Genomic DNA, 12,990 nt, shown 5'->3' on the forward strand with positions numbered 1-12,990 from the left:
CAGCCTGGTCTTCCACCTCAGTACTGGTCCGTCTCCCTTTTGCTCTACCTCCCAGGAGACGTTCCCTAATCTCATTCTCTAGTCCAATACTACATTTTATTTTTGCAAATGCTTTTTCTTTGCTCCTTTTTCATGGCATACCCTTCTTTTATGCTTTCTTAAATGTGAGTAGATCAGAACATTTATTTATTTTTAATAACATTTCCTTCCATTCTCTGAAGAGTATTTCTCTCTGAGGTCAGTTTTTCAACTTTTTAATATTGGTCTTCCATGTTCTTGGTTCTACTCAGTTGTCTGACTCTTTCCTAAGGAAAGATTGGAAACGGGTGGGGGTTTCCTCTGCTCTCCAGCTCAGTCCCTCTCCTGCGTGGCAACTCTACTAGGAGGAGCTCTGTGTGGGACAGGAGAATGAGGACTGCCAAGGGCAGGCCCTGCTTTAGGGCAGGAGCTGGCGGTTGAGATTGTGGAGTTCTCCAAATGCCAGATGAAGGCTTCAACCTAGATGGCAACATCTGTTCTGAGCTTCAGGGTGGGAGAGGGGGTGGGGTGCCAACTGTTTCACACACAGGACTTCAGTTAAGCTGTTTTTCATCACCACTTCTCACTCTCACCACCCACTGTACCTGCCAATACTGGGCCCAGTCTCTTGGGATTCCAACAGACAGGCTGGCTCCCAGCGCCTCTCTAGCTCCCTCCTAGCACATTCTGGGCTGTAAATCTTTCCACCTTTTATCTGGTAACATGCTCCCATCTGCTTTGTCTTCCAGAAATTCATTGAAGGCTGTTATCTATTGCTTAATACCCCTCCTCATTTCCTTCCTGTTCTCATTGCTACTCTAAGCCTATCCCTGGTCTTAAATCAATATTTTGATGCAGTGGGGCCCTGGGAGGGGTTGGAGCAGAACTTAATGCTCAAATCTTCTTGAACTTTCTGGCTACTGATTTTATGTGAATCAGGTATATGTTCTTTGTAACAGCATTTTATAAAGGGTATGAGGGAAACCAATTTCTAATGCAATAATTTAAGTTGAATGTATATTTCTGAACTTATGTGTATTTTTTTCAGCAAAGGGATCTTTCAAGGACCTACAAGACCTAAAAAAGCGACTGCACCAGGAGAACACTCAGATTCTTCTGGTTTTGCTGACTTGGGGGTCACTGTGCCAAGATGGCAGCAGTTTTTGTTTTGTGAAGTACAAACAAGTATACTGACTGTTTTGGGTAGATGTGTGTTGGGGTGAAAACGTTAGTTTTGAAAATGTGGATTTTTTTAGGCGTTTGTAGGATGGTTTAAGAAGAGATGTCTAGTAGGCAGTTGAACCTACTGCACATAGACCAGAAAGACCTGGGGGTCATCAACCATGCTGTACATGAAATCACCCAGAAAACACACAATTTGGAAGGGCAAAGAGCAGAACTCCGGGTAGTTGTAACACAAACATCTAAGGATGGGTGGAAGGAGATAAACCTTTAACTGGGAACAGAGAATAGTGTTCCCAATGGTGGTGAGATGATGTGTGAGAACAAGACCTAAACAAGGCCCCGGACTTTGGTCACTAAGTTACTGCATTCCTTGGGGAAAAAATTAAAGTGAAGTGGTGAAGAGGAGACCACACATCAGCTACCATGTGAAGCACCTGCGCGTCCCTCCAGGAGCCGTGTTAGGTGGAAGAGGGGTCATGGTTAGACTAGTCCAGAGTGGAAGCAGAATGGAAGGGACGAAGAGCTGAGGTTAATGAGGGTGGCTAACAGCTCACGTGGTTTAGGGCAAACAAGAAAACACGGGCAATTATGAGACACACAAAAGCTAGAGAGTAAACAGAGGGCCAACAGGTTATTAGCACCAGCAGAGGGACACAAGTAAGGGAGTGCGAGGGCGGACAGACAGAAGGCTGGGGTCGGAGGGTGGGACCTACAAAGGCACACTAGTAGAAGTGGGAGGGACTGGGGTACTAACAAGCTACAGGCTACCACAAAGGAATGTCCAGTTCAGGGGAGGGGGGTCTGGCTGGGGAGGACTAGTAACTGGGTTAAGGTGCAAGGATTGGTTACCCATAAAGAGATGAAGTCATTGGAGCTGGGACAGGCCTTGACATACTGACTGAGAGGGGGTTTCTAAATTCTTTCTTAAACACAGGGAAGAGATCCAGCCATTGGCAGAAACAAGGTCAAACATGTGGTAGACAATGCACTCATCCCTGTCTAGAAAATGAGAAGATTTCCCAAACAGGGTGCAGTTTGATTCAACTCAGAGATAAGAATCGATTAAACATCTGCGTGCCAATGATTTATTGTGCTGGATATGCCTAACACAATAAAAGAAGATGCAAAAATGGCCTTGGGGAATTATGAACTGAGTATATAATCTCTTATGGTCCTTTCCTTTCTATGATAAGATAATTTTAATATTCTTGGTGTAATGGTAACAAAAAAATTTGTTTCCATGTTTACCTGACCACACAACAAAGAAATGCACCACTTCTGTAATATATCTTTAGACACACACTCACCGGATTCTTTTTTGGAGGTATTCTGTGTGGGCACTTGCTTTCTTGAGATTTTCTCCTTTTAATTTTCTTCTCTTTGCAAGGCTGAGCTTCTGTGTTAAGCAAGTTGCAAACACTCTCTTCTGCAAAACTGATCAATTGCTATAAAGAAAATTTAATGTAGGAATACCACACAATGCACGCAGTTACATTTTAATGTATGTTCTCTCACCTTTGTTTTCTTTCCCACATTGCTTCTACCATTCTTATAGGCCATTCCCTCTAAATTTACAAATTCCATTAGATGTATTTTAACCAACTTCACCTCAAAAGGGAGAAACAGTAATGATTAATTTCTGATCTATCAAGCATGGACCCAGAAGCATATACGCTCTGCCCAATTATTTTGAGAAAGAAAAAACCCTAACTTAAGAATTGGTTGATTAATTCATCCATAAAAATATTTATTCAGCATCTACAAGTTAGCACCTAACTGCTACTGAGCTACAGGGAAAAAAATCATCAACTATTAGATTATCTGAGTTTGAATTCTGGGTTTACCATCCAACAATATCAGCTAAAAACCCTGCAATAGTATACTCATGTTTATGCACTATAATGCTTTCGACAAAAAATCCAATTTTATCAAATTTAATAAAATAGCAAAACGTATGCATTCAATGAAAATTAGGTTCATACCAAAAATAGCCAAAACCCTGTGTTAAAAAACAACACAAAGTATAGTTTTTAAAAAGATCATATTTATGCTATTTTCTGACTGTGCTAATTACATGCTACTCTTCCCCACTTTATACCTCAACAAAATTCATAAAGCCACACAGATCTCCAACAAGCTTTTCAAACAGATTGTCTTCCACATTAACACAAACTTGTTAATGGGAAGCTTCTTGTTTTATTGGCTTTTTCTTCTGACAAAATTAAATAAAACTAAAGCATGTCATTACCCTGGGTTACATGATAGGTAGGATAAGGCACTAGCTCTTGGTAACACTGTCCAAGCCAAGATTTTAGCCATAATCACCTGAGCGTGAAAAACACAGAACTGTACTGCTAAGATTCAAAAACACATTGGGTCGAATGCAAACACTTACACTTCTTCTGCTAGAGGACCGTGTTCTTCTACCGTCTTTACAGGAAGGTACTTTCTTGTGGTTATTTGAAGAGCTGAAGGTATCACTGCCTGAAGAGCAAGACAGAGCAAAATTAGGGTAGCTAACAAAACACTGTAAGATCTACCGTCTTTCATATTCACCAGACTCCTCTGAATACCCACCTTTGCTCTTACTACCATATCATAGCTAAGCATAATCACCACGAGGAATATAGTTGGAGATTCAAAAATATTAAAACTTTAAGTTGACTCAACACCAGAAACCTCTGCCACTTCCCATGGAAATTGCATAAATGTTATCTTGCTAAGATAACAGATTCAATCACATAATAAATACCTGTATTTTTACTCATGTCTCTTTATTCCAAGCTACATTTTAAAAATGAAATTGCAATAAAAGGCATTAAAATGATCATGAAAATACTTTATTTTACAAAGTTCAGGAAAATTTTACTTTGACTACTTTTGATGAGATAAAGGAAAGGCAGTACAATGGTATAAAGGAAAGGCATATGCTCTGGGCCATGACAGACAATTGCTTCCAATTTGGCTCTACGTTACCAGTGCCTGACCTGGACTCTGTGCTAGTGAGCTCAGGTTGTGTCCTACAGGGGTTGTGTCCTACAGCCAACAAGAAGCCATTCAAGGATTTCAACTGGGAAAAGACAAGAATAATGGCTCCCATCCTACGAGACTATCCCATGACAGGCTTGCCAGCCAAGTTCTGGTTTCTTGGGAAAGTGCAGCAACGTTTGTTGACTTGTCACGATCACATAAAAGCCAGAGACCTCGGAAAGTACATGCGTGCCCAAGATGCCACGTTAATGTTGATGAACACTTTTGGATATTCAAGAACGACCCTTGCAATCTGTATCACTTCAACTGTGCTAAATGGGAAAAGGAGCTTCCACCTAAGGAAGTTTCATGTGGGTAATGAAGAACGGGATCTAAAATGGAAATGGGTGGATAAGAGACTTCTTAGAAGCTTTCCTATACTGTTTGGTTTATTAATAAAATTGCAGTAAGAAAATAAAGGCTGGGTGGAAGAGGGCAAAGGGGGAAATTTGGGGAATACTATACTAGAACAACAATAAAATATTTTTTAAAAAGGAAATTAAGTTTCATATACAGAGATGACTGCAAATGACATTTATGATTATAAAAGAAACAAAAGCTACTACCTGAAAGAGTCTCAGAGACTGAAGACTTACTAAGAGGGCTCACAACAGCAAATGATACCTGAAGAGGTTCTATGTTTTCCTAAACAAAAACAAAAACAAAAAAAAAGAGAGAGAAATTAGACATCCTTAAGTTCAGTGGACATGTAAATAATGTGCTCTAAAGAAAATAATATGGATTTATTTTTGTAGGTAAAATTGTAATAAGCATAAAGCATAATAAGCATAATAAACATAAATATGGGAAAGCAATAAAAAATTGAAAAGAAAAATGTCAAAGCAAAACAGGAGATATTGGATATAAAAACAACATATTTTTCTAATATTTACCAATCATCCTGAATAAAACCATGTTTACTAACTACAATCCACCAAAACAAACAAAAACTTTAAGTGAAGGTAGCCATAATGAGGCACTAAGTTACTTTTGGTTTATTTAAAATCTCAGGTCTTAATTCCTATAAAAGTAAGACAATCCATTAATAAACACAACCTAACATTACAAATTATTCAGGGGAACTTCAAGGTAAAATGGCAATATAAACACAGGTCCGATCTTTTCTTTCCCACGTAATTGCCATTATGATAGTAACTTTGATTTTTCATAGATAAAATTTGTCAGGCTGAAATAAATTTTTTTTCACATTTCCTCAGTTTTTATCAGAAATCAACCCTGGATTTTGTCAAATGTTTCTTCTCCATCTACTGAGATGAACATATGGTTTCTCAGTCATAGTCTGTTAAAATGGGGAATTATACAAACTGTTTTGAAAATATTAAACCATCTTCACATCTCTGGGTTAAATCTCGTTTGGTCACGATGTATGTTCTTGTCTGTGAGGGTACGGGACTGCTGTGTTCTTACAATGCCTGTCTGATTATGTGTCCCATGACGCTGACACTGGCAACCGGGGGGTATTTCCACCTCCCCGATTTGCATGGAAGCATGTATGTAGAACCAGTGTTATACCTTCTTAAATGTTTGGCAGAATTCATTAGAAAAATCATCTGGACATGCAGGGTTTTTTGTGAGAAGGTTTAACTACAACTTAAATTTCTTCAATTGAAATAGAGCTAATGAGGTCATTTATTTCTTCTTGAATGAAAACAGTAGTTTGTCTTTCAAGAAATGTGTCTAGTTCCTCTAAGTTGTTCACATTACTGACCTAAAGTTGTTAACAATACTCCCTTATTATCCTTTTACTGTGTCAGCAATTACAGTTACCTCTCACATTCCTTACTGGTAATTCGAGTAGTCTCCTTTTTTTCTGAATAGTCTGATCAGAAGTTTACTAACATTATTTCTTTAAAGCACAAATTTTGCTTTCAATAATTTTTTTTGAAATTTTCTGTTCCAGTGGTTTCTGCATTTATATTATTTCCTCTGGTTACTTTGCTTTAACTTTTCTTTTTCTTAAAGTGGAAGCTGAGATTAATTTGAGATGTCTTATTTTGAAATCAAGCTTTAATTTTTAAAAATTTCCCTACAAGCACTGTTTCAGCTGCATTCCGTACATCTGTGCTGTCCTTTGAAAGTGGTTTATGGCTTACAGTATGCATCTTTACTTCCACAACTTTGTGTATAGTCTAAGAACTCCTCCCAGCCTTTATGCCATGGTATTTTTATTGTATAACTTATTTACACGTGTTACAAACCAAATAACACTTTGTTGTTACTCTTCTTTTGAATGGTATCTGCCATGGAGATTAAGAAGAGGATACCGTCTGTTACATTTGCCCACATGTTTGGCATTCATAGTGCTTGTCACTCCTATGTTACACGCAGATTTCCAGCTGGAACTACTTTCCCTTTGACTAAAGGATTTCGTTTAACATTTCTTCCAGTGCTAACCTGCCACAAAGATTCATTCTTCTAGCTTTCACAAGTCTGAAAAAGCCTTTAATTCACTTTTGTTTTGATGAAAGTGTCACTGGACATAAAATTCTAGGTTGCCAGGGTGTTTTCCCCCGAGTTATACCAATAGAAGCTGTTACCGCACTGGTCTTCAGTTTGTTCCTCTTTAAGTCTCGTGTCTGCTGTTCCTAGCCATTTCAGGCCATTTATCAGTGGTTTCAAGCAATGATGTGTCTTAGTGTACTTTTCTTCATGTTTCACATGCTGCAAATTTGTTGTACTTTAGAATCTATGGGATTGTAATTTTTGTAACATTGGGAAATATTTCAGCCTTATTTTTCAAACATTTTTTTCTGTTCCTTTGGGGTCTCTAATTAAACACATTATGCTATCTGAAGTTGTCAAAGCTTGCCAACTGTCTACCTTGTTTAGTCTCTTTTTCTGTTTCACTGAGAGTAATTTCTATTGCTACATCTTCAAGTTCATGAACCTGTTCTCATTATGGGCATCTTTTCCTACACATCCACTGGTTTCTAATCACATCAGAGATTTTGAATCTAACGTGGTTTTGTAGTGCAGTTTTGTTATGTTATTACTGACCTTTGTTATTCAATGCAGTTAAGTACCTGAATACAAGCTGGGTCCTTTCACAGCTCACTTTTAAGTTCCACTAGATTTTTAGTCTCACTCTGCTCTACTAATGAAGCAACTCTCTTGAATAGCCAACAACCTCTGAGGAGGTGTTTCGAACCAGGCTGGTGGGAACACTGTTCCTGCCCCAGTGTGTGTGAGCTCCAGGCATTGTTCCCTCTGCTCCTTTTGGATTGTCTCACCTGGTCTCAAGCAGTTTACTCACAAGCACTTGTTGACCAGCCCTCAACACAAAGGGCTTAAGTGGGACCCTTTGCCAATCCCAGGCTCTCTGTGAAGCTCTCTCCTCTCTGGTACTTAGCCCTGTGACCTCTAGCCTCCTCTGCTTTCCCAGACCCTAACTCCATGCTCCCAGCTCACAAGACTGCCAGGCTCCACTCAGACAAACCTTCCCCACGCTGCAGCCTCGTAATGCAGCCCAGACAGTGGGTCAGGCCTCTCACAGGCTCACCTCCTTGGTCTCTCTCCTCTCAGGGATTACCATGATGTGCCACCTGATGTTAACTATCTAAGAACCACTGCTTCATGTATTGTCTCTAGTTTTTTACTTATTTCTCACAAGAGCACAATTAGGTCCCTCTTACTTCATCCCAGCCAAAAGCAAATTATTCTGTTTCAAAGTGAAACAGCAAAAGAGAGAATAAATGATGATCTCAATATAAAGGTAAGGAAGATTAATAGGTAGTTCTCAAGACAAGAAATTCAAATGGCCTATAAACATGTGAAAAATGTTCAAATTTTACTAATAGCTAAAAATTTTCAAGTCATCTTTTGCTCCTCTCAAGCTGTTTTTAATAAGTATGGTTAATACACAGGATGTACAAAGCTGTGGTAAAATAAAACCATTTATACTGCAGTGAGTTCAAATTTTACATACTCTCTAAAGAAAATTTAGCAATATTCATCAAAAAGTTCATATTCTTTAATCTAGTAATTCCACCTTGTAAAAATTGACCTTACAGGAAAACCAGTTTATATTTATAGAGTATCAACTCTAAGTCTATTGCTCTTTCACATTTTAACACCTCTAAAATCTGCGTATAGTAGTCCCTCTCGTCCACACGGTGGGTAAGGTCAAAGAAACCCCACTGGACGCCCGAAACCATGGACAATACCAAAACATACAGGTACTACGTTAAAGTTTAACTTATAAATTAGGCACAGTAAGAGATTAACAATAATAATTAACAATGAAATGAAACAATGTAATAAAAGTTATGTAAATGTGGCCTCTCAAAAATATCTCACTGTACTGTACCCCCTTTTCTATGTGAGATGACAGAACACCTTGAGAGGAGATGAAGAGAGGTACTTGAGAACGGCATGCAATTTAAAACCTACAGCTGTTTATTTCTGGAGGTTTCCACTTAATATTTTTGGAATGCAGTCGTCTGTGGGTAACTGAAACCAAGGGTAAGGGTGGACTATTGCACATCTTACAGTTCATGGTGTGTCACAGTTTAACTTTCACATTGTTTTTAATAAGTAAAAACCGGTAACACCCTACCTAGAAAAATGCAGTGATTTATATATACCATGACACGTCATTTAGTCCATTTCATAATTTCAAAGCATAATTACTGATCATGCAAAATAAGTGAGGGCTGATTAAAATTTACACTACTTTGTTCCACATTTTTCACACTTACAACATCTTCCCCTTTGTCATCAAAATTGGGCTGAGGCAACTGCTCAGGAACTGGGGACCGCTCAAGCAGCACAGGACTGATCCTACTGAAGTCTTCTCTACGGACAGGCGTCCCTCCTTTTTGCAGTGGGGTGTTTGCTGGCAGAGACTCATCAAACACTTCGGGGCTCAGGTCCTCTCCAAAGGTCACCCTCTTCCTCTTCCTCGTATTTACAAAGGCTGGCACTTTGTAATTTTCTTGACCTTCTACAGATAACAAACAGGAATATATTAAAAACTTAAGCTCAATTTCTTTTTAATAAGGCACATCCTAGAATCTTTTAACACAATTAGATTCCATTATCTGTATAAAAATTTGCCAGCAAAGTTCAAAATGAAAAGGATAAGTAGCATTTCTAATTAAAATACAGTAACAGATTTTAAAGTGAACTTCACATGAGTATCTTACAAGTTTACGAAATTGGAATATTAAGCTCACCACCACGCGAAAATGAATTGATAAAATAAACAGACCAATCCTGAGACCCTCAAAACAGAGTCCATTTCTCCCAGTTGTCATATCAAGACATTAGCATGTCACTAAAAATACCATACACTATCTCTGATTTTTTTATAATAAGACAATGAAATCCTTATGCTTCAAAATAAATATGAGTTTCTTACCTGCTTTTTGTTCTCTGCCACAGTTTTCGGGATGTGAGGGGGAGCTTGGATGAGCCCCAGGACCACAGAGGGTGTCACAGTGCTCCTGCACAAAATGAACATCAGTGGACATGACACACCTGACACGCACACACAGCCACTAACAATGGCAACTGGGAATTTTTTGCTGCCAAGGGTAGAGACTATAATATTGCAGAATACTTCCATTGTTGTTATGGCTGAAATACCATGATATTAGGCACAAAGAAACACTAGGTTCCCTAGATATAACTTTAATACATAGTATTTTACGCCAAAATCAAAGAACAGAAATCCATATGGGGGCTAAATTCATTTCCTCATTCTTGATCTGGCGAGCGAAGTTAGGAAACTGAGTGGATGAGGAAGGCGGTGTAAACGGCCGGAGGTATGTAAGAGTCGCACTGAAACAAGGCAAGAACAAATAGGTAAACTGTGTAATTGGGTGTTCTGTCATACAAACATGGAACCACACCTTTTATAAGTGTATGATCTCCTTTCTACATTAGTATATTATTGAGTTAGAAATAAGGAATGAGGGCAGCATGTGTCCCTCTGTGCTCTTCAGAAGGACAATGACAGCAGGCATGTTGGTGAGGATGGGACACTGCGAATCTCAAGAACAAGATGGGGAAAGTCTACACACGGGGCCACTGGAGCAGAACAGGGAGACTGGGCCTGGGCCAGGGCCAGGCCTCCTGCTTGTCCAGCTCCCCAAGCCCTGACCAGCCTGCTCCCTGGGACTCCGCGTTCCCTCCGGTCCACCCATTCCCAGGGCAGTGCCATTGCTGAGACTGTCTTGCCCCAAGCAAACCTCCTTGACCAACTATATCCTGAGTCAGTTTCATCTTCCTGACCAGGAAAATGTCCCAATCAGTACTTGTGAATTAAGTGAATTTATAAAGCCAAATTCATGTTAATTTTTAGACTTATTTTTAATTGAAACAACCATGAGAATTAGCAGAAAACTTCACACCTGCAAACTTTGAGCAGCTTAGTAAAAAGGTCATCAGTTGTACAAGTCTTGTCATGATCTTTACTATGTAACACTGTTCACCAATAAAAGTGACACAAACCATTAGGGTTCTTTTAGAAGAGAAGATAAAACAAACGGAAGGTATGAATGAGTGATGCTGTATAGACACCCATATCAGCTCTTAACCAGGAAAATTTTTTAAATAATAACTGAACATCTACCCATATAGATAGAAGGTAACCTACTTCGTTTTAGCTTTAGAAACAGATCTGTAGGCCGACTTCCGCCAAGATGGAGGCGTAGGTGGAAACACTGTGCCTTCTCCCACAACCAAGTTTGAATGCAACAAAGGTTTAGTAAACAAAGACTCAGCCAAAGAACAGAAAATTGAACTATATGGAAGTTCAACAACAACGAACCCTTCAACCAGACGGGTAAGAGGGGCGGAGCCAGCAGCAGAACAGGGTCGGGCAAGAAAGATCCCCCGACCCAGGCATGCAGGCAGCTCGGACCCAGTCGGGGTGCGGGGCAGGCTGGCCGCTGTCACACATTCATGCACAGATAGGCCAGCAGAGGAGTGAGCAGTGAGGCGGACCGCGCAGGCCCCAGTGGCGAACCCAGTGAGTGCATGAAGTGGCGGGCTGAGCACTGTCGCATGTTCGAGTGCAGTGGGACAGACCGAGCAGCCCAGGCGGCGGGAGGCAGTAGGCAGGACTGCCATTGCTTTCCTTTGACCCCTCCCCCACATACAGCATCACAACCCAGCAACTGGGTTGCCCCGCCCTGGAGAACACCTAGGGCTCCGCTCCTCATACATAACAGGCACGAATAGTCCAAAACACGGCTCAAGAAGAACTCAAAGCCCCAGAGCCTATAACTCTAAGCGAAAAAAAAAAAAAAAAATAGCGAACCTCTCAGACGCACAGTTCAAAACACTGGTCATCAGGATGCTCACAGAACTGGTTGATTATAGTCACAAATTAGAGGAACATATGAAGGCTAAACTAATTGAAATGAAGGGAAATGCACAGGAAACCAATAGTGATGGAAAGGAAACTGGGACTCAAATCAAGGGAGTGGACCAGAAGGAAGAACAAAACATCCAACCAGAAAAGAATGAAGAAACAAGAATTCAAAAAAATGAGGAGAGGCTTAGGAACCTCCAGGACATCTTTAAACATTCCAACATCCGAATTATAGGGGTACCAGAAGGGGAAAAGAAACAGCCACCAGTGGAAAACGTATTTGAACAAATAATAAAGGAGAACTTCCCCAGTCTGGCAATGGAAATAGACTTCCAGGAAGTCCAGGAAGCTCAGAGAGTCCCAAAGAAGTTGAACCCAAGAAGGTACACACCAAGGCACATCATAATTACATTACCCAAGATTAAAATGAAGGACAGAATCCTAGAAGCAGCAAGAGATAAGGGGACAGTCACCTACAAAGGAGTGCCCACATTAGACTGTCAGCTGATTTCTCAAAAGAGACCTTCCAGGCAAGAAGGGGCTAGAAAGAAGTATTCCAAGTCATGAAATCCAAAGACCTACATCCAAGACTGCTGTATCCAGCAAAGCTTTCATTTAGAATGGAAGGGCAGATAAAGTGCTTCTCAGATAAGATCAAATTCAAGGAGTTCATCATCACCAAGACCTTATTATATGAAATGTTAAAGGAACTTATATAAGAAAAAGAAGATGAAAAATATGAACAGTGAAAGGACAGCAAACTCAAAGTTATTAACAACCACACCTAAAACAAAAGCCAACCAAGAGGACAGCTAGATCAGGAGTGGAACCATAAAAATGGAGATCACATGGAGGGTTAGCAACAGGGGAGTGGGAGGAGGAGAAGGGGGGAGAAGGCACAGAAAATAGCATAGATGGTAGGTAGAAAATAGATAGGGGGGAGGGCAAGAATAGTGGGGGAAATATAGAATCTAAAGAACTTGAGACACGTGGTCATAAACTAAAGGGGGGAATGGTGGGGGGGTTGTGCGGGGTAGAGGGGAATAAAGGGGGGAATAGAACAACTGTAATGGTATAATGAATAAAATATATTTTTTTAAAAAGAAACATCTGTAGGCCTAGCTGGATATTAAAATGCCTACAAATAGGAAAAAAAATGTACTTCTCATTTGCCAGGCACTGGTGCTAATTTCACATTATTATCCCACTTAGTGCTAGAATTATCCTGTAAGGTAGTTACTAATACTGTCCTTTTATAGCTAAAGAACCAGGGTACAAAAAGGTTAATTAATTTGCCCAGCTTGTAAACCTCAGAGTGAGCACTTGCACCAGGTGCCTTGCCTCCAGAACCTCTCGGCCAACCACAGCATCTATCGTCCATCATGGACTTTAACATCAGATTGGTTTGGGGGCTCATT

At 40.0% G+C, this 12,990-nt stretch overlaps 1 protein-coding gene across 2 annotated transcripts in view; it reads right to left on the minus strand.

The window, feature by feature from the left end:
* CDCA2 (cell division cycle associated 2) overlaps positions 1-12,990 on the minus strand; it is a 52,930-nt gene that overhangs the window by 14,877 nt on the left and 25,063 nt on the right. The window contains exons 9-13 of one of the 2 annotated variants that reach the window (XM_037038675.1): positions 9,614-9,698; positions 8,952-9,196; positions 4,830-4,878; positions 3,599-3,687; positions 2,511-2,648 (exon numbers count right to left, since the gene is read on the minus strand). In XM_037038675.1, coding sequence (XP_036894570.1) covers positions 2,511-2,648; positions 3,599-3,687; positions 4,830-4,878; positions 8,952-9,196; positions 9,614-9,698 — 606 coding nt within the window. Of the gene's footprint in view, positions 1-2,510; positions 2,649-3,598; positions 3,688-4,799; positions 4,879-8,951; positions 9,197-9,613; positions 9,699-12,990 lie in introns of both variants that reach the window. The other variant, XM_037038674.1, reaches the window with a different exon arrangement.

The sequence above is a fragment of the Sturnira hondurensis genome, unplaced genomic scaffold, assembly GCF_014824575.4.
Source record: "Sturnira hondurensis isolate 20B ecotype Veracruz unplaced genomic scaffold, ASM1482457v3 Scaffold0024805, whole genome shotgun sequence".
Classification (NCBI taxonomy): Eukaryota; Metazoa; Chordata; class Mammalia; order Chiroptera; family Phyllostomidae; genus Sturnira; species Sturnira hondurensis.